The 21,619-nt window shown below is 37.7% G+C and overlaps 2 protein-coding genes and 1 long non-coding RNA gene across 3 annotated transcripts; 1 reads left to right on the forward strand and 2 right to left on the reverse strand.

Annotated features, from left to right (window-relative positions):
* The first annotated feature begins 1,461 nt into the window (after positions 1–1,461).
* Positions 1,462–9,972, forward strand: c7a (complement component 7a). Its single transcript, XM_044110611.1, has 18 exons — positions 1,462–1,554; positions 1,695–1,756; positions 1,888–1,966; positions 2,061–2,202; positions 2,285–2,429; positions 2,769–2,907; positions 4,337–4,480; positions 4,617–4,860; positions 5,949–6,062; positions 6,154–6,320; positions 6,402–6,630; positions 6,735–6,909; positions 7,049–7,136; positions 7,829–7,961; positions 8,048–8,236; positions 8,760–8,859; positions 8,959–9,143; positions 9,232–9,972. Exons 1-18 carry the CDS (start codon positions 1,519–1,521, stop codon positions 9,414–9,416), a joined length of 2,556 nt encoding a protein of 851 aa, XP_043966546.1. The 5' UTR covers positions 1,462–1,518; the 3' UTR covers positions 9,417–9,972.
* Positions 9,973–10,552: 580 nt separating this feature from the next.
* LOC122828306 lies at positions 10,553–11,050 on the reverse strand. Its single transcript, XR_006370198.1, has 3 exons — positions 10,943–11,050; positions 10,688–10,865; positions 10,553–10,611 (listed from the first exon to the last, which is right to left on the reverse strand). It is a non-coding gene; the product is annotated as an uncharacterized LOC122828306 (long non-coding RNA).
* A 598-nt stretch (positions 11,051–11,648) lies between these two features.
* rgs7bpa (regulator of G protein signaling 7 binding protein a) lies at positions 11,649–21,103 on the reverse strand. The gene is made up of 6 exons (XM_044112396.1): positions 20,163–21,103; positions 18,582–18,748; positions 15,202–15,332; positions 14,658–14,799; positions 13,126–13,196; positions 11,649–12,655 (listed from the first exon to the last, which is right to left on the reverse strand). The coding sequence occupies exons 1-6, from the start codon at positions 20,310–20,312 to the stop codon at positions 12,564–12,566; spliced, it is 753 nt and encodes a 250-aa protein (XP_043968331.1). The 5' UTR covers positions 20,313–21,103; the 3' UTR covers positions 11,649–12,563.
* Between the last annotated feature and the right edge of the window lie 516 nt (positions 21,104–21,619).

Below are 21,619 nucleotides of genomic sequence, written 5' to 3' on the forward strand. Positions count from 1 at the left end.
TATATTTAAATTGTAAACAAAGCTCCTTCAACAGTGTACAGTTTATGAGATTTCGCAGCACATTTTTAACACCAAGCTTTACATTAATATGACATCCTAAAATTGGAAGCATGAAAAATGGCTCAGAGAGTTACTTGTCAAAATGATGAGCAGCCAAAATAAGTGCCAGACAAGACAAGGTCACTAAAGAAAAAAATAATAATATAAAAATCAATTTAGGTCTGAGTATTACCAGCTAGTGTGTGATGAATATGCACAGTATGTCACCCTGACTGCACAAATATAGCCATATTTAGAGGGCTGAGGATAATACAGACATATATAGCAAACAGACCAAGCTGGACTAAAAAAAATACAACTGGTTGTCACATAATTAAGCATTTATCTTTTATAATTTATCATTTATAAATGTCAACAATCTGGTTAAGCTATATAGAATAGGTCATTTTTTTGAGACATGCAAAAATACAGACAGGTTTTTGTTTAGCAATTCAAGTGTTTTTTTTAACCGCAGAAAAGAAAAGCATTTCAGACCTCTGTTGCCCTCCAGTGTTTGTTAAACTAAATCACAACTAATAATAATATTTATCAATACAGTATTTGTAAGTTATAGTTTCTTCAAAAATATATAAATAATTAAGATGCCAAATTTAATTTAAAATAACTGCAACAACAACAACAAAAAAGAAAAATAGCAATATAACAGTAAAACAATAAGATACAAAACATTAACCTAACTTGTGGTAAAGATAACTGCTGACACACTAACATTCTTCAGCTTTCACTGGTTCAATTAGAAACCGAGAGTCAAAACAATTATTTGAGAGTTTCCAGAAGTTAAAATTTAATGTCTGACAACAATTGTTGCCGGTGGGATTAAACAGGTTGTAGTATCTTCCAAGCACCCAAAATTCTGAGTAATAGAAAAAGAAAAAACTGGATTACATGTGAATAACATCCTAGAGAGCTACTGTACTTTATAATTCAAAAAACTGTGGTGAACTGTAAGCCCTAACAAAAAGTGTGAAGAGACAAGAAGCTGTTTTTCAGCTGTTATTCAGTTTAAGTGGTGCTCAGTTTGAAGAGTCAAAAACTATTTTTCAAAATTTAACCCCATCAAACACTGAGGGATGATTACCTAAGGACTATTCAGATCTTTCTTCTTCTTTATTTTATATTTTAAAGCCATTGCATGTAAAGTGGAAAGTTCAAATAAACACTGGTTTTCTAGAGGAACATAGAGGCCTTCATTTAAATAACTCCACATTTCAGTAGAGAGATAATGTTACTGAGTAAACTCAGGATTTGGAAGGAATCTTTGCAGAAGCTTTTTGGCTGGAAAAGCCACCAAACTTTTTTTTCATCAAATCCAAAGAAGCACACACATTCTTCAGAAACAATCCTTCCCCCTTTCTCCCGCCCCCACATTCTCTTTCTTATGAAATATACTGAATTCCATGGGGCTTCTTCCCAGCAATGACACTCCTCTTAAATATACTTGTGTGAAAGCCTGCACACATGCCTCCTGTTTGCTCAACTTCGAACATCATGAAGGCAAGTATGACTACAATTTTTAATTCTTGATAGCAGTTCTTCATAAGCACAGATGTTTAGAATTTGAATGTGATCTTAACAAGAATGTGTATTCTTTTCACTTTTGTTGTTCATGATTGTCGTTTCTCTTCTCTTGTTAGAATATTGTGCAACTCTGCGCAACAGTTTCGCTGCTGCTCCTGACCCTGCACTCTGCCAGAGTGTAAGTTTATTCTCCTGTTTCACTACAAATCCATGGTGATAAAATAACAAATTTGATGTGTTGCAGTTTTTTTTTTTTTTTTTACTTACCTTCAGTTTTCTGAATTACTAGATTTTAATTATTCTTGTAAGGTTCTGTGTGCAGCGTGTTCATTGCCAGTGGGGGTCTTTTGGAAGCTGGTCAGCTTGTGATCCCTGCACCAAATTGCAGGTTTGGAGAAGTTTTAAATACTTTTGCCAATTTGGTTCCCCATCTGGAAAGGGTAATAACTCATAAAGCTTAGTTTTATCATTTTACATTATAGACAAGAAGCCGAGCCATGGCTGTCTATGCTCAGTTTGATGGGAACCCCTGTGATGGTGGCCGCACTGAGACCAGAGCCTGTGAAACCACACAAGCCTGTCCATTGGAAGATGGATGCGGAGACAGATTTCGTTGTCTATCAGGTCGCAAATAAACTTTACTTTATAAAGTCAAACAAAACAAAATACAGTACCCCTGAATATCTGTTTCTTCTTTGATCTGCAGGGAAGTGCATTAGCAAGTCTTTGTTGTGTAATGGAGATCAGGACTGTGAAGAAGATGGACTAGATGAGCAGGACTGTCCGGCTCAAAAGTTCATCACATGTGAACATACAGTTCCCCCTCCTCAAGTAGAGCTACTAGGGAATGGGTCAGTGAGAAACCTTTGCAGAGATACATTTGCATTTAACCATCTGAAAAAGTACATCGTGCCTATACATTCCCATCCTTTGTCCTTTTGGACATTTTGTCATTTTATAACCACAAGCTTTGGGATTTTATGCGATAGATCAACCCAGAGTAACACATTACTGTGAAATTGAAAGGAAATCCCACTTGGCTTACAAAACCATTTACCAATATAATCTTTAAAAAGTGTACTATGCATGTGCATTAAGTTGCACTTACACTAATATTCCTAAATAAAATCCAGTTCCAAAAATTGCCTTTGAACATCAGAATATATATGTATGTATTTTTTCCCCTGTAGGTTTGATGTGGTATCTGGAAAGAGCAGAGGAAGTGTCATCAACACTAAGAGCTTTGGGGGCCAGTGTCGACCCGTCTTTAGTGATGTCCACAAAAACGTTTATCGGCTTCCCCTCAGCATTATTCAGTACAACTTCCTGGTTAGTAGAAGAATCAGGGCATTGGTGGCATTGGTGGTAGGAGTTTGTCCCGCAATTGGTGGATTGCCGCCAGTTCAATTCCAACTTTGTCTGCCTCCTGTAGCTTGCCGTAGTGTGTGGATGAATGACTGAATGTAGTGTGAAATGCTTCATAAACACTATACAAGTACAAATCATTTACCTTTGAACTCAGTCTCTGTCACTCGTTGTGTATCACTGATTAGTGCTCAATGAGTAAAGTCTGGCGTCTTGTAAAAGATTCAGAGCAAAAATGATTGATAATTGGGTTTCTCTCATTCTTTCACTTTACCTCAGATGGAATTTTATACCAACATGGTTCTTTTCTGGCATGTATTTTGAACAGCTTCATTATCCTTACTTCTGTTGTGTTGTACAACTATTCCCTTCAGTTTGCAGTTCTTTGCATATACAAGACATATAGATCCAGATGAATTATACTAATATTCAGATTTCTTTAAGTGGGCTTATGTGGACTTAAGACAGTCATGATCTTAAAAAGTAGATTTTTCACTGAATAACCACAACTTAAAGAAACATAGATTTAGAATATAATGGAGCACATAATAATAATAATAATAATAATAATAATAATAATAATAATAATAATAATAATAATAATAATAATAATAATAATAATAATAATAATAATTTGAATATAGCTCATACAGTGTATATTTAGTAGTAGCAGTCAGCAGGCTATACTGGTCTTTACACTCCAACTGGCCAAGTGGTGGTGTGAGATTAATTACTGACAATGGTGAACAATCTACAACAACAAAAGAATGTTAATAAAACAGGAGAACAGGAGACAACCAATGAGATGTGAATATGCAGGCAAAAGTGAGGTGACAAATGCTAAACAGTGATTTACTTAATATGCTCATTCACAGGTGTCAAACTTCAGGCCTCGAGAGCCGGTGTCCTGTGACCTTTGAATAGGTTTCTGCTGCAACACACCTGAATCAAATAATTAGGTCATTATTGTTTAAGTTCTGAGGAGGAAACTTGATTCGGTGTTTGACCAGTGACTCCACTGTGCTAAATGATTCACTTAATCAAAAAGACAACTGATGAATAAGAACCTACTCAAATTATAATTCTATTTTGTTAGTTAACAGTTTCAGTTCTAACTGAGAATTCGTTTTTTTAAGGGTGAACTTTAATTACACTAAGTGGTTTTCCTTACTCTTTGGTTAGGATGAATATTGTATTTCTCCAAAAGGAGGCTGTTCAAACAGCTACCCACTTCAAGTAACACACTAACAGCCGACAGCAATATAACAAGACCATCTTTTATCTATTGCTTGAAAGATTTAAACTATATGGATCAATTTTTTTTTAAATACATTTTTGTCAAGTATTTGTTTATCTTGATATGGAAACATTATTAATCCTGATATTTTCTCAGGTTACAGTCCAAAATGATTTCAGTGATGAGATGTTTACCAGCCAATGGCACTATGCAAAAGATATTGTCAACAGAGAGAGAGTATCTGGGACAACAACAGGACATCGTAATTATGACTTCCATGTTAAACATGACACGTCTCAAGTATGTTGAATTCACATGTTTGCTTTTCAACAGAAAATATTGTTGAAAACTCTTTAAAAAAATAATAATATATATAAAAAATAAACCTATGATTAAAAATGATGTTCATGAAATGACATTCTTTCCTTCTCTATAGTCTGAAAGGATTGTGGTGTTAAAGAACGAGATAGAGGTAGCTCAGTTCCAAAGCAACTCTCCTAAGTACCTTCCAATATCAGAGGAGTTTTGGAAGGACCTGGCCAAGCTCCCCTCTGTTTATGACTACTCAGCCTACAGGAAGATTTTGGAGAGGTTTGGAACACACTACATATCTGAGGGAAGCATGGGGGGCTCCTTGAACGCCATCGTTTCAATCAATGAAGCAACTGAAAAGCTCATCCGTAAGGAATTTCAAAAAAAAAAAAAAAAGTTTAATAAACATTTTTTTCTTTTTTTCTGAGATTGGTTAAAAATATGTTTTCAGAAATTTTGCTTAAAGGTAATTTTATGGCAAGGTTAAAACACTTGCAATTTGTTTTAGGTGACTAAGTTGATTTATATGAACTTATAGACTGAAGTAATCATACTTTATCTGATCACTCATCACAGCAATGTGGAATGAAGTTAAGTTTGTTAAAAAGCAACACAATTCTTTTGTCTTCCTAAACTCCTGTTCATTTTTGGTTTGGTTTGGTCTTTTTGTCTGTTTTGTCTATTTTGTCTTTATCACAGAGAAATTAATTTGAAGCTGCAGTAGGTAACTCTTCTAAGACAATTTTTTTTACTGTTCACTAATCTATGAAAAAAATTATTCTGGGGTGCTGCTATGGCAAAGAGGTAGAGCGTGTAGCCAATATACGGTGACCTTTGTCCTTGATGCAGCCATCATTGGTTCGAGTCCCGACCCCATGACCTTGGCCGCATGTCTTTCCTCTTTCTCACTTTTTTGTGGCTCTGCTTCTCAGGAAAAGCTGCAGGGTAGCTGAGAGCAAGCATGACTGAAAGTGCTAAGATCTTCCTCTTTGCTCTGATTGGTTGTTTCTGACCGAGTTGTACATTTCTGTAATGAGTGCTGGGAGAAAGTAGAGGAGCTCAATTTATTTTATGTCTCATAACATACTGTAATAATGACATAGTAACAGTTTTAACAAATATGTGAAAAACATGTTTTCATAACTGTTGCATACTTGAGCTTTAAGTGACTTCCTATTATTAATCTGTAGGGTTTAATATGATGTCCACAATGGCTCTATAAGAAATATTATTCTTTTAGCACAATATTTTTTTCAAGCCCTTTTCTAATTTTTATTTGCAATGTTCTTCTGAAGCAAATTAAGTTAAGTAGTCTGTCATGACCCTTTTCAGGAATTGAACTGAAAAAAATTTGTAAATTAGTGCAAAAAAAAAAAACTTTTTGGAAGAAATTAGAGGTGGTTTAAATGACCTCAAAGGTAATGTGTATTTCCCTCTTTTTTTGTCTGTCTTAAAGAGAGTGAGAGCTTCGACAGTCAAGAATGTGAAAGGAAAAAACGCTGGTTTCTGTTCTTCCCTATAACAACAGTGGTTTGCACAACAAATAGTAATTCAAGAATATGGCGCAGTGGTAAGGCTTTTGTTAATTTTCCTAGCACATAAAGAAATCTAAATATGCTGGATATTGCCTTTTTCTTATCCATAAAAGTGTTTTGAAACAGGTACCAGCAGATCTGGCAAATGTGAAAAAGTGGAGGTGCTGGGAGGAGGTCCCTCACATATTGCAGCATTAGGGAAAATGCAGCTTGATGATGCAGACAAGAACTGGGAATTTTACTCAAATTGGGCTGCCTCTATCACGTCATTCCCTGTGGTCATAAAGCAAAAGGTGTCGAAAACAATGTCCTACCTTATTTAAATAATAGACTTTTCTCTGTAGTTTGACCCTCTAACTCTTTTGTTTTGATAGCTTCGACCTCTTTCAGAACTGGTTAAGGAAGTTCAGTGTTCTGGAGTAAAGAGACTCTTCCTCCGTAAAGCCATAGAACAATACCTGTATGAAAGCCATCCCTGCCACTGCCAGCCCTGCAGAAATAATGGCCTGGCTGTCATGGATGGAGACAAATGCAAATGCATCTGCAAAACTGGCACATCAGGGCTGGCTTGTGAGCAAGGAGTTGAGGCAGAGGGCCAACCAGGTGGATGTTTGATTTTCATACAATTTAATTTACTATTTTAGAATAGCTTCTAAAGTGAAATAATATAAATGCTTTTATTTTTCTCTTGCACCCCTTAAATGAAGGTGTGATCCATGGCAGTTGGTCCTGTTGGTCTCCCTGGTCTTTGTGTTCTGGGGGTCAAAGTTCGCGTAGTCGCTCTTGCTCTAACCCTTCCCCTCAGAACGGCGGACATCACTGTACCGGAGAACCAACTGAGACCGCTGGCTGTGAAGATCAAGAGGACCTGCAGTACTTAAAGTCAGAGCTAGTTGCAATGTGATATATGAATTTAAGTATTTGTAGACGTTCATTAAGATTGTAATAAGCTAACCTTTTAGGGAGACAATATTTTGTTGAATGCCCACTAATGCAGCTTTTTATTTTACCATTTCCACAGAACCATGGAGCCTCAGTGCTTTGATCAAACTCTTCCAGAACTTCAGAAGTGTGTGACTCCACCCAATTTGATCAACGGCTACATCCTGGTAAAGATGAAGCTAAATTACTGTACAATGAGGAGCAAAGGAAAAGTGGAACTCGAACAAAACTCATAGTGCTATCCTCATCGAGCCTAACCCTTAATCTTCTGAGTCAAAGTTGGATGCTTCATTGAACCAATGTCAATGTAGGCTTGAAAACTGTTTCATTACAGTTCAGGAAAATTCAATCTGTATTACAATTCCCTCTGGAGGGTGCTGCCTCCTTTTTTAATTTTTTTTGAGTGAAACAAATATTTTGGCCCAACTGGAGTCTCTGCAGGACAGCATCTGTTAGTTGTTCCAACATGGATGAACTCTGGTCATAAGTAAGCTTATGATCAGAGTTGTCAGATCTGACTGACAGTTTCCATCCCAAAACAGTAAAACTTGCCCAACTCCAAAAGAAAAATAGAACAACTTTAACATCTCAACCTCAAATAGAACTCACTTTAATAGTGCCAGATATAGTCATATTTATATATATAAGTCAGGTCAGGTTTATTTATATGGCACACTTCAGCAACAAGGTAGTTCTAAGTGTTTTGCACAATAAAATCATTACACCTGCAGTAACCAATTATATGTAATCAGGAAATATATGATAAACTCAGAATTGTGGACACTGAAACAAATTTTGAAAATGGAAACATAAAGAATTTTTTTTTAAATTACACCATTTCTCCAACCACATTGCACAGGATCCCAAGGACAACTACTATGTGGGTAACAGAGTGGAATATAGCTGCACCACCGGATATTATCTTGTTGGTAACAGCATCCTACAATGCAATGCTGATCAAACCTGGTCCGCAAACCCTGGGCTCTGCGCAGGTAGCTATATCTGTAATAAATGTGAACTACAATATCATAGTTAAATAACTATTTTATTAACTCCATGTTTGTTTTTCCCCTCCTAGTTTCAGTGTGTAAGCTTCCTCCGCTCGCTGTGGATGTCATAGCATCTCCTTTACAGGAGGCTTATCATCTTGGAGACTCTGTTAGCTTGTCCTGTCCACAGGGTCATTCATTAGATGGCGAAACTGCGGCTACTTGTGATTCCAGTTTGAATTTTTCTCCAGACCCAACTCAAACCAGGTGCATCCAAGGTATTGTTGTTGTTTTATCTCATCTCTGCATACAACCGTTGTCCAGATTCTTCCTCAGTCAAAGCTCTATGGGCTTTATGTGATGAAAGAGCCACTGTTAAAGAAAATTCATATCAGGGCTCAAATAGAGTTTGCCAAAAGGTATGTGGAGACTCCATGGTCAAATGGAAGAAAGTTCTTTGGTCTGAGGAGACCAAAATTAAGCTCTTTGACCATCAGACCAGACAAGAAGCTATCTTTGCAGGCTACAAACATGGCACATTACCACAAATACATCCTAACCGTAATGAAGCATGATGATAGCAAAATCATGTTGTGCAGATGCTTCTGAGCAAAAAGCAATAAGAGAGCTGAAACAGCCAATAGGGTGAATACCTTTTATTGGCAATGTATTCAAAACGATGGTAGATTGCTGAAACAAATATTTTGTTTCAGCAGTACTTTGCTACAATTTGGTGTACAGTTGTGCTTTTAACTTATTTTTGTTCTTTACTGTTAATGGAAAAAAAAATGTATCCCACAGCTGAAAGAAGCCAGAAGCCCACTGCTTCCCCAGCACAATGCAAACAATGGCAGAAGCCATTTAGAGGAAAATGTGTCTGCAAAATGCCTCCTGAGTGCAGGTATATTTGTTAATCTAAACACCATTGTGATCATCTAGCATTTTGCTTGCTAGTTGGTTTAGTTTGATGTATGTCTTTTTTTTTTCTTTTTTTTATCAGTTCTTCGCTGGAGCTGTGTGCCATAAGTCCATTAAATGGACAGTTTGTTCTCTTGACTGTGTGCAAGATTCAGGCAATGAAATGTCTCGGGAAAAACCTTGAGATAGCAGACGACAGCAACTGCAAGTGGCCACAGCGCAGCACCACAGACTGCACCAGATGTCACATGTGGGAAAACTGTGATGGTGAGATCATAGAAGCTCTCAAACAATTGAAAAATATTTCTGGTATTTTCATCAGTCATCTCTTTTTACTCTCACACCATTTTGTCAGCCCAAACCAATCAGTGTCGCTGTAAAGACTCTGCAGACTGCTTGAATCCAGGAGAAAGCGTGTGCATTCGTGTTGGTGAAGATGCAACGGTTGCACCACAAACCATGAGCGAGTGTGAAGCAGGACTTCGACGATGCAAAGGGGAGAAGGTGACTGTTGTCAGTATCCAGCCATGTGCTTCCTAATACCTCCCACTCATACTATTGTTCATCTGGCTTGTGTTCCAGCAGCATTTGACTAGTTGCATACTGTAGAAGTGTTGGTTCAGAAATAAAATGTATTCATTTCCTTTTACGTACTGATGGAAATATAATCGTTTCAACAAGCCAAATGCATGAAACTGCTCCTGACCATCCATCCATGCATCACTATAACTGCTCACTATAACTGAATAGATGGATGGCTGGATGGATGACCCACATGATGGACCAATCAATGCATCATGTGCTTAATCTGGGATCAGGTTGTGGGGGCAACAGCCTAAGCAGAAGCCCAGACGTTTCTGTTTAAATATTACACATCGGTGGTCACACAAGTGACTGTTGCAACACGTTTCTTTTCCTCATGTTTCAACCTACATAAATGCCTTTTGGATATACCAAGATACTGCGTGTAGCAAGTTTACAAACGTCACAAAAGCTTAAAGGTTCAAAGGGAGAATTAACAACTGTCTCTTCTATTTTCTTCTTTACGTTGTTCTATTTCCTTTTTTATTTTGTTAAATAAAATATTTCATTTACATTGCTTAAAGTGCTTTTAATTCCCAGTCATGAAGCATTTTTTTATGTATGGTTTATTCCTTGCTAATTCACACTTTTAAAGACTCCTAACCAGAATGCATTAAGCAGCTACTCTGAATGTAGTGGCAATATTGCATTTTGAACTGCCTGCTTTGTAAACACAACTGACTGTCATGTGAAATTTAAGTTCTTCACCCGAGAAAAGAAAATGTAAAAATGTTCCTTAGAATGATCATGTAAATTCTGTTAGGATTTAAAATTGAAGTATAATTTAAGAGATTTGCTCACTATAACTGACAGTAGAAGCTCCCTGCTGGCAGAACACACTCCTGCTGGCAGTCTATTCCTTCCACTGGCTCGCTGCCTTCTCATACTGTGAGCCCATGTGTGTCAGTACCTGCTTGTGTCAGACTCGCATGAAAATGATGTATGTATGGAGTCATATTCAATAAATTAGAACATGTGCTTCAGTTCTGCCCTCTCACATACTGTGATGTTGGATTTAAGTTTCTTCACCCACATGCAGGTTCACACATAAGGCCGGAAGATCTTTGATTCAATGATTTATTAACAGTAAATCTTGACAATGATACATTCGAGATTTGCCCTCTGGGATCGGGGGTGGCTGGCCGGCTTAGTTCTGCTTGGAGAAGGGAGAAGTTAGTAGTGACCGGGTTGAGGGAATCTTGACAGGGGGAATGGAGAGAAGGGCTTACTGTTTCTCAGACGGAGGTGGTGCTGAGGGAGAGGAAAGGATTCAGGTAAGTGCAGAGACTCTGAGATGGTAGCGGGGAAACGAGCGGCAGGCTGTAGAGTCCGGTTGGCAAGGAGCAGTCGCAGATGCGAGCTTGGCTGGATGTGGTTCCTGGCTTGATCCAAGCAGCTCATCGGGATCTGAGAGATGGCAAAACAGGATTAACCTGATGACTCATAAAAACAACAGCGACATGAACTTGAGGTTTGACTCTGACCAACAAGTGGGACCATCGAGCGACGAATGACTGGTCCACCGCTTCTTAAGATTCCAGCAGCGGCCGATTGCTGGAATCAGTTACAGGTGCGGTGCGCCAGCTCGCCAGAAAGCTCCCACGAAGATCGTCTATAGGAAGAGCACTCACACAAAACTGAAACCTAACACATATAATCAAAGCGTCAAATTAATTTTCTCAGGAAAAGGAAAAGAAAGTGTGTCTATATGCATAGCATAGGCACTTAATTAGTCTGAGCTTCTTCTGCAAAAACTACTGCATCAAGGCAACATGGCGAGGATTTAATCAATCTGTGGCACTGTTAAAGTATTAAGGAAGTCCAGCCTTCATCCTATCTCCATTATTTACTTAACTTTCTCCGGATCACTGATGTGTGCCAGCTGTGAACAAGGAACCTGAGCAAAATAAGTACAAATAGGAAAAACTAAAACAATGCAAATAAGTACACATAACAAGACACAGGAATTTTCCAGTAACACAATTACACAAAAAAAAATCCTAATCCTAATCCTGAAATCCTAACGCATCTGACTGATTAGTTAGATGCCATTATGTATATATCAACAGAAATGTGCAGTTACTTTTGTAGCAAAATTACATATCGGACATCTATTCTGTTCATGTATTTCTCTGTCTCCACCCTATGGACACTTTGGTGTATTACTTGTAAAACCACGGTGACACACCATTTAAGTGATTTCAATAACAAAGTTTTATTAACAATGTAAAATGACCTATTACAGCTTTTATTTTTACCTTCTCCTTTTTCATTATACCTCATTTAGTACAAGATCCTCCCTCGTTTACTACCCCAAAACAGGTTCTCTATGCTAACCAACTCCAGCTTTGAAAATAATTAAGAGCCTTGCGTATGTGTACATACAAGTCTAACGTCTTTATAGATAGATATTGTGTGCAAAGAAGTTTTCCTTTGAATAATGTCTCATATATTCCATTTTGAAGCTGGATAGTTTAAGTTGAATACAGGTTCTTGGTTTATGGAAGACTAAATTAAGTACAGTAAGAACAAAAACAGCAAGAAACAGAAAACAGAGACTGTAATACACAACAACTTTTCTGCACAAACTTGTCATCTAATATTTGACAAAGGCATCCCATCATTTCTGGGAGTGTAGCCTTTAATTCTTCAAATCGCTTTTAATCATATCACATTATTTCTGACAACACAGACATTTAAATTCCCTTTTTTGAAACATGAATCCTTACTTCACTCATTCGGGACTGTGGTAATAACCAAACAATGACATAGTTTCATGTGAGCTCACGTTCTTTTTTTTTTTCTTTTTTTTTTTTTTTTTTTTGTCAAATTAGACAAGCAGTCGATTTATTTACTAAAAAAAAAGAAAAAAAAAAGCTTCTGCAAAATATCTTAAAATATATGATTACGGTGTTTTATTTTTATTACATTGCAGTTACAATTCTCCTTTGTATTACAAAATAAAATTATAAAATGGACAGCCTTTAAAAAAAAAAGAGAATACATTTGAAAGTGGCAGTAGTAGATCGGTGGGAGACACGAGTGGTGACAGACAGTGGGTGATGATGTCTTTGTTGTCGCCTCCTACGTTAGAAGGTGGGGACTTTAGCTGGTTACCAGACAACAGAGCCCAAAGAAACGCCTTTTCCTCTGTCGGACAAGAGGGTAGGGAGTCAAGTTCAGCAAGCTGCTGTCATCTGGAGAAAAGAACACATAATTATTTTTTAACAAAGGCAAAATAAATGAACATAAACACATTTAATTGTTACCTAGACTAATTAGTATATGGGAGATAGTTGAAGTGATCATAAATGTCTAGATAGTATAACTTCAAAAAACCCAAAAGTTAAAAATTTTATTACAGTTGCATAATCTTGAAGTGGAAATATTATAATTTGTAGATTGTTATGAATGAATTAAGGAAATAGATTTTGTGAGGCAGCCCACAGCATCATGGATATGCTACAGTATATTTAAACACCATATATACAGTTTTGTATATATCTTAGATACATAAAACATTTGTATACAATATAGGCAAGGAGATTCCAACTTTCTTTACCAATTGGGACTTCTGAAGATTATATGGATAGCATTTTTATTTTGCTTTTCTACTGAATAAAACTTGTGTCCATATGCCTTAAATGAGGCACACTCTTTCCCTTACCTTGGTTCTTCAGTGGTAAAGGCATTGTCTCCCTGAGTTTACTTAGAAGGTTCTTCATATCTCTCATGTCCCTGTAAAAATACAAACGTTTGAGTAAATGAAATGTGGCATTTAAAATCGAGGTTGAGGGTCATTTGAATTTGAACGATTCTGCTTCCGATTATGATTCCGGTTCCAAACTATTCTCAATTCCGATTCTATTCAGAGTCAACATGGTTCAAAGGAGCTACATATAACCATTTGTCTGGTTAAAATAGTCTCAACTTCTCAATTAAAATTCATTACTTTTACCTTTCATGAACTTAACTCAGAATTATTTTCTTGGACTACTTCTAACTCTATAAATATCACACATATATACTTGAATATACTGTGAATATAAATGAATTCTTTTCACAGGCCTGCACCTTTGCAAGAGAGCTTTATTTCAAAAAAGCTGATGAAGATGCATTTGCACATATGTTTCTGATGCTGCAGCTTACTGAGATCCTGCTGATGGGCTGACCTGGTGCAGAAAATCAGACAAACAATAAAGAACTACTTAAAAACACAGAGTCCAAAACTGTGAATGGAGTCATGCGAGGCTGGAGAGTCATAGCTAGAGGAGGAAGCAGCAGCGAAGGGAGTTTGACGCAGTACCTCAAAGACAGACCACTCTATTATTCCAAACCATGTCTGCGTTATCACATTATGTCGGTCGTTCACTCTCCTTTGTGCAATATATTTTGGCTGCAAATGCTGAATGGACCAGACTGGACAGCTCTTTTATTAAACCGAAGCCACACTCATGTTTTGTTCAATTCTCAAGGCCCAACCCAACTGAAAATAGTCTCCAGTTTTCTTCAGTTTCCTTAATTCACATCAAGTTGAGGTTTTGAACACCCACTCGAAATTTTTTTTTGCAGGAATTGCAATTTTATTCAATTTAACCGAACATTTTAAAGAAAAGATTTTCTTCAATTTTTATTGTGTATCTTCAGTTGTGGATTTGATTACATTGTTAAAATGAATAATCAATAACCATATTAAACCACCAGACATGCTGTGAAAACATCTGCTGATTTCTCTATGACTATAAATGGACAAAGATTTTAGAAATAGTTTTGAAAAAAATATCGAATGAAATTTGGATATTTTACTCAAAAAATAGTAAAATTTTTCGAGTAAAAAATTTTACTAAAGTTTGAGCACACTTTAGTAAATAATATTAATATCCTAAATAACTTTAGGATATTATAAAGAATATACTAAAGTCCTTTCGATTAGGCTTTTCATAGGGTAGACTTTCTCGGCTGGCTCCTTGTGTGAAACAGGTTCCCCACAAAATAACTTTATGTGATGTCTTTGAAAACCTTTTTCTCATTTACATTTAAATGAAATAGTTAAGCAAAAAACTTACATGGCTGCTTAGTGTATGTTTTTGAGCATTATTTCTTTATTTTTTGTGTTTAAATGTTAGGAGAGTTCTGAAGACTTGCAGAAAAAAAGCATAAAACGTTCAGGTTGTTCTCAGAAAACATTTTTCAACTTACTTTTCAATGTTTTCTATATCAATGGCCACCAGCCAGCAGAGCTGAGGACAATCAGTGGGTGAAGAAGAGGTGTCCTCCAGGATGGGGATGTCAGAGTCTTCAGTCTTACTGTCAATTCCAGGAGGACAACATGAATCTTTACCTAAAGCACAAAGACAATAAGTTTGATAACGATTTATTTAACATACAAAATATAAAAAATCTGAAAATGAGAAAGCAGACGAAGAAAAGTTTGCAACCTGATCACTTATCATTTACCACCTTTAGTTTCTTTAGCTTCTGTTACATTCACTTAACTTATAGCTAAGTTAAAGGTTAACTGACTTAACATTTAGTTAAGCTAATGGAACATAAGCTAAAGGTGGTAGTTGGTACAAACATAAATAAAGCTACAAAATCCTCTGATCTGCATACAGTCATTCATTCTGAAGTACTAAATAATATATTTGCTTCATGCTTTATGGTTAATCATTTCATGTTTTTATTTTTTAAAAACTTCATTTAATATTACCCATAAACTGTCATGCAGTCTATGTGCATTAACCTTTTCTGTGGAACTGCAAGGATCCCAGCAGGCAGACAGATTTCAGCATCTCTGTGATGTACATCTCCAGACAGCACTGCAGCTGGATGAAAAGCCTGCAGATCTCAGGGTGGATTTCCCCATCCTCTGGCCTGAAATGGCAAATAGTGAAAGCAAAAGAACATTATTGGCTACAGCTGACAGTTATGCCATTTTAAAGGTCTTAGACCAATATGTGTACGGGCACTCTATGGTATTCAGTAACATAAAGAAGCAGCAGGGAAAGTCAAATGCTAAATACTGTCATATTTGGAGAACAGAAAACAGAACATGAGAACATTAAGGTGTCATTGCAGAATGAGTGGAAGTTATGCTTAAAGAATTAATGTGTCCCATATCACACTGGATTGTCAGAGTATTTATCCATCCATATGGATAGGATGTTTCTTATACATCAAAAGTTAGGCAAATTTCATTTTAGAGCAGTAGTTAATATATTTTAAAACCTAAGAGTAGAGTCTAAATTAGTTCCCTGATGTTTATGTGCTGTTTATGTTTATGTTTATGCTCATCAATAGATATTTTTTTCTCCTTTATCAGTTACTTTGTTTGTTTTTTTGTTTGTTTTTTTGAAGAAAGACATTTTTGCTGTTTTTCATACCATTTTGCACTTCAGTCCATTGCTACTGATAATATGGCTGTTGCCTATTTTATGTCTATCCTGTGTGTAAATGACTGTATTGTCAGCACACATTTGAAAGTCAACATCACCACCAAACACAGATGATAGGTTGTTATATAAGCTAAATAACAGATGCCTCAAACGTCTCCTTTTGACACCTCAGTAGTGCATTGTCCCATTAGTGATGCGGCATCATTTAGAAAGACACTGAGAACACCTATCAAGGCAGCAAGGCAGTGATAACTGTGAACAGTTTGAACCAGGTTGACTTAAAATATTAACTCACAGTAATATTGACACAGCAATATTAACATAGTAAAAAGCTTACTGTACATCAAAGAACGATGAACCTACCACTTTACCTTTGTACAAAGATAATTTCAGGATTTCTGGAAAAAAACAACATGATGTTAAAGTGGAATAATCAGTCCAGAAACTGAACTGAATGGGTTGCAGGTGGACTTCAGACTCAGTGTATATTTAAATATATCAATTGTTGGGCTACTACTTTCTCTACAGTCTTTGAAAAAAACAAAACAAAACAGGAAGTATACTTATTGATCAATGATTACGAGAAGTGCCACTAGTATCCTGATGCAGCCTATGTTTCTTTTTTTGGAAAAGTTTTATCAACCATTATGTTGATTTGTGACTCATTAGAAAACCTTGCTGTGTTTCTAATTGAGTCAGAGGAACCCAAACAAATCCCAAAGTAGCAAAAAAGTCAAACTTCTAAGTTTGATTCAGTCACCACAAAATACACGATAAAGTCCTGTTTAAATCCCAATTGGGCTTTATGTGAGTTAGTCAATAATTATAACTGGGAGAGGCTATACTGTCCTTCCTGCAGGGTATATATTGGCCCCAAATTTCTAGCTCTATGACCTTCAAGAATCCAGACAAGACCATTGCTGCAGGTGTGACTCCTTCTCTAACATTTTTACTTTGTGTAAATCCTGATTATTCCTATAACCAGATAAGATCATGCTTCAACCGGAAATATTTTACCTAGATAAGCGAGAGTTGAAAACCTCTGTGACTTTTTCTGGGCACTTGCAATTTAATTGCACTGAGTTCTTCAAGCATGACCTATAGTACCAGAGGTGAGCTGGTGATCCAACACCCTGCTTTCCTGCATCTATAAAAGTTGAAACAGGTTGTTGTATGGGGTGAGTGTGCAGTCATGGTATTACTGTACCGGAGAAGAAACCAGTGTTAGCTGCCAGCAGTTACATGGCCAGGGTCTGACAATATATCCAAGGATCTTAAAGAAAAAGGTTAACGTTATCAGCAGTAAGTAGCCTCCAAAACAAAGTTCCTAAGGGCAAGTGAAAGCTCATTAGGGGATTTTACAGACCTAATAATCTGCCAATCACAGGCAGGCAAGGATGTGGACTGTATTAGAACAATAAACTTAATACTGGGGTCTTTCCAACATTCAATGGGCATTGGCATCGACATTGAACTACAGACATCCTCCAAATCTCTCTCCTCTCACCCACCACTGGCTGCAATTTTTCCAATTGTTGTTTAAGTAAGTTTGATGGTGCCAAGACAGCTGGCGTCTTACCCTTCAGAGGATCTTAAAGTCCCCCTCATCCACTGGCACAAGTATTGAAGGGAACCTCTCGTCAAACTAGGCCTTTTCAGCTTTCTGTTACCACTATTTATCCAGATTTATTTTAAAGCGTACATTTATAATGAAAATGTACTCTGAGTCAAGAAAGAGGAAACTAATTCAAACTCTAACCACTGAGCATTGATGTTTCCTTTATTGTTAGAAAAAAAACATACCAAAGAATTGTATTTTATGACCACTTAGGAGCGAGGAAAATAAGCAAAGCCATTCCTTACAGAAATCACAGAACAAAGAAACAGCCAATAAAATTAAGTCAGAACTAAGCACACAATGTATTAAAAGCCTGACAAAAAAAAATCATTGGATTTACACCATTGATAATATCTTCTCAAATATTCATCCGGGGAAGCATCCCACTGCCACTCCACTTTGTGCATTAGCCACAGCTAAATGGAAGTGATCGGTTACAGCATGGTGTGGTGATCGTTTCCTGGAAAAGCTCTTCCGCTTGCAAATTACAGATCGTTTTTAAAAGCTGATCTCATGTTCTGTTTTTCCCTCAAACTCAGTATGTTTAATGGAGTGGGCTAATGCTTGAATGTTTACAGAGCAGAGGCGGCTCAAGATTGTCCTGGGTCCTGACCAGAATTTGAGGCAGGGCCTCATTTCCACTAAAGCCCATCATCCACCAGACAACACAGGCGCGCTACATTTTTGTTTCAGTTTTTACAAGCTTGTTTGTAAACTACAAACAGCATTTCTCTTAGCTGGCAACTACAGACTTTACCTAAGTTTTAATAAGTTATCTAAAATTTTTATCCTGAAATTTTTAAATTGCTTTATATGTGTGTTTAGTTTTTTAAAAAAACATGACAATAAATTTGATGTTTTCATATCTGCAGTCAGTGTGAGATGTCTAGCACATCCACTGGCCAGAGGGACCAAAAGCAGCTGCTTAGTCCAGTTATGCCTTATTCTGTCTCTGTTACAGGGGTGGAGGTAAACAAAACAAGCCAGCCAACAATCCTGATGCTTATGCAAACAAGGGGTTCGCTTTGAAGAAAAAAAGTAAACCACTTTCCAAATTCCGACAGTGTGGCACATTGTGATAGTTTTCAGCACCACGGACAGCAAACTCACCCGGAAATCAAGGAGAGACTCTGGTGTGCAGCCCTTGCCATTTCGCAGCCTTTGGTTCGGGTCTTCAGCAGGTCGGCCCGCAAAGTAGGACAGTCAACAGTGATTTCACCGATGGAGATGACCAGCTCACGGTACAAAGCCACAAGTGTGTTGAATTCTTGGACGATCTGAGTTAAATTGAGGCAAAAAGGATCACAAAAATTAACTTGAGCTTCACCGTGACACATTAAACAGCAGCACATCAGAATGAATGGTGACAGAAAATTACAATTACAGGCAGCTACCTCACATCTCTAACACTAAAATGGATAGACGAGTATATGCGATGATGGATGGTTATTTTATAAATTTCCAAGAAAAGTTTTAAAAGCAAATTTAAGTTTGCATGTTTTGAATTGATGGATTTTTATTCCAATATGCAACAATTTGAAAAATATGACATTATTATGGCCCCACATCTAATCATACACTTCACCCCAAACACAGATGTAAAACAGCAACTATAAAAAAGTGCTCCACTGCTCCTTCTTTTTATTAACATCTATTTTCATGACCTTGTTACAGCACTACATTCAGGTCTGGCATAGTTACTACAAGATTTTGGTCCTTTTTTTATATAGGTGCAGACATGCTAGGAAATTATAATTAGATTTTTTTAAAAGAAAAACTTTCAACAAGAGGTTATTTAAGAAAAGCTCTGTTTGTTGTTTGCTTGTTTGTTGTTTCTTTGGATAATATAAACCTTGAAGGTAATGTGTTCCTTACTATTAATCTGAAATTTGCCTGGATATTATAAACTTGTGAGAATGGGGCAGCAAAACTGACTCAGACCAGCACCTCTTTAAGGAAACTTATGCTCCTGTCCTGTCACTGCAGCAGAAAGGTCTGAGATGTTAAACACGAGAAGCGGTGGAAAACGAAGAGCAACTAAACCCAGCAAAGGGAGCTGCAGTATGCAAACGAAAAATGTGCAGACTTGTACAGCTGCAGTTACAAAGTCAGAAAAACGTGACTGAAGATTTATGAAGCATCGCCATTAGAACAGCCTATAGACAAGCGTGAGTGTACCAATATATAATTTTTTTGGGGGGGAGGACTCATGTTTTATTTAACTTGGTTGCCTGAAGAAATAAGATTATGAGCGTATTGGGGCACAGGTATTTTTGCTCGTGTTGCACATCCTGCCTGAAAACGAGAAGACTGCATGACGATCAGTGATGTATGGCAAAGACTTGATCATTTCTATTAAAACACAAGACAGATTTGCCATGATTATCAACATTTGCACATTTGTCCATGTAATTCAACCTTTTCTCAAAAACTCTCAGCAAACCAGTCCTAAATCATAAGCACCTATCTCTTTTCCACACTCTAAATGCAAATCACACAGTCCGTCTGCACGCCGAGGTGTTCTGTTTGGCTTAAGTGTAAATGCATACGGCTATTTTTAGGCAGACCTGTGTAAAGTCACTCATGTTTGCGCGCTAGATGCGCAGGATATTCAATTGTCAAACAGCAAAAGAAATCTTGACACTCTTTTATTGGAGGCGGCTTGCAGACACAGACGTGCCGCAGACCTACCATTCTGCAGTCGGCCACGGCGCGCTGGGCTTTGCGGGTACTCTCGGTGCTCTCCCTCCGCTGCGGGTCTCGGTACGGAGGCTTGCCGATCTGGAAGATGTTCCCGGCGGATCTGGGGCGGTTTTTGCGCCCATTCGATGCAGAACTCATGCATACACATCCACGATTAAAACAGCCCCGAAAAGGAACGATTCTATCCGACTCCAGCCACAAATATTTCTAATGATAAAAACTCCTCCACCGCTGTCCTTCTTCTACCTCACCACCCTGCACCCTTTACCGTTCACCTTATTCTCTCCTTATACTCAGTTCACCTTCGACAACTGAAGCTCGATCTATTCTTATTGCTCTTTGTCGCTACCTTTATTTATTGTAGGACAGGGAGGGGAAAAAAATCCCAGACGAGCCTAAGGGCGCAGAAAAAGTAGAAGATGAGCGCCTGTGGCTCCTCTCCGCATTGCCTTGACTGCGTCGGGGCTCAAGTCACCTTCACTCCCGCGCCGCTATAAAGGTGTACAACGAGGACTCTTCACACCGGCTAGGAGTCCAGTTTGCAGAAGCGTCCTTTCTGACGCACAGATGTCAGATCGCATTCACGGATGGTCTCCAAATGCAACCATTTTTTATGATTGCGCGTTTCCATCAAGCACCGGGCGATTAAAAATATTTTCTTCTGTTCTATGCGGACCAAATAACGCCGTCTGAGTGCGCTGAGAATATAAGTCGCAGCCTACACTTTGAGCTTCTGTGTAGGAGAAAATATGAAACTGATCCCTGGCGTCGGAGTTCCAGTCCGGCCCCGAGTGTCTTTTTTTTCTTCTTCTTCTTCTTCTTTGAGTGCTTCCTGCCAGTCGGGCGGGCCTATCTCTAACCTTGGAGAGGCAGAACGAAGATGAGCACTTGCTACAGGCCTGACGTGGCTCTGTGGTTGGCAACCATGCGCACCCGTGGGACAGGAATACTAAAAGGGCCCTTTAACCAGACTCTAGCAAACCTTGAAAATGAAGATTTCTGTCCAATCAAAAATGCTGCGAGCTCTGTGAGGACTGAACTTGATCACTTTAAACTTTTAAGCTGAGCCAAAATTTACTTTTTGTGCTGTTATCTACAGGTACAACTCTGTAATTTGAAATATCATCAAAGATGATTTAACGTAGAGTTACGTCCTCCATAGGGAGGGCAGGGAACAGATGTAGATTGCTGCACAGACTTTATCCCGATACATTAATGGAAGGTTGAGTGGAAGGAAAACGGGTAATGAAAATGTGCAGAAACAACAGTAGTCTACGAAATCTACAAAATTATGGTGATAAAAACCCATTTATGAGGAGGAAAGAGTTATTGTACACTATCTTTACAGTCAAAAGTTGGATTTTTCACGTTCCCAGTCAGAAAGGCAATAAGAAAGCTAGGTAATGCTCAAATTCTGACTCGGAAAGTTGGAGCTCCCCAAACAA

The sequence above is a fragment of the Gambusia affinis genome, linkage group LG03, assembly GCF_019740435.1.
Source record: "Gambusia affinis linkage group LG03, SWU_Gaff_1.0, whole genome shotgun sequence".
Classification (NCBI taxonomy): Eukaryota; Metazoa; Chordata; class Actinopteri; order Cyprinodontiformes; family Poeciliidae; genus Gambusia; species Gambusia affinis.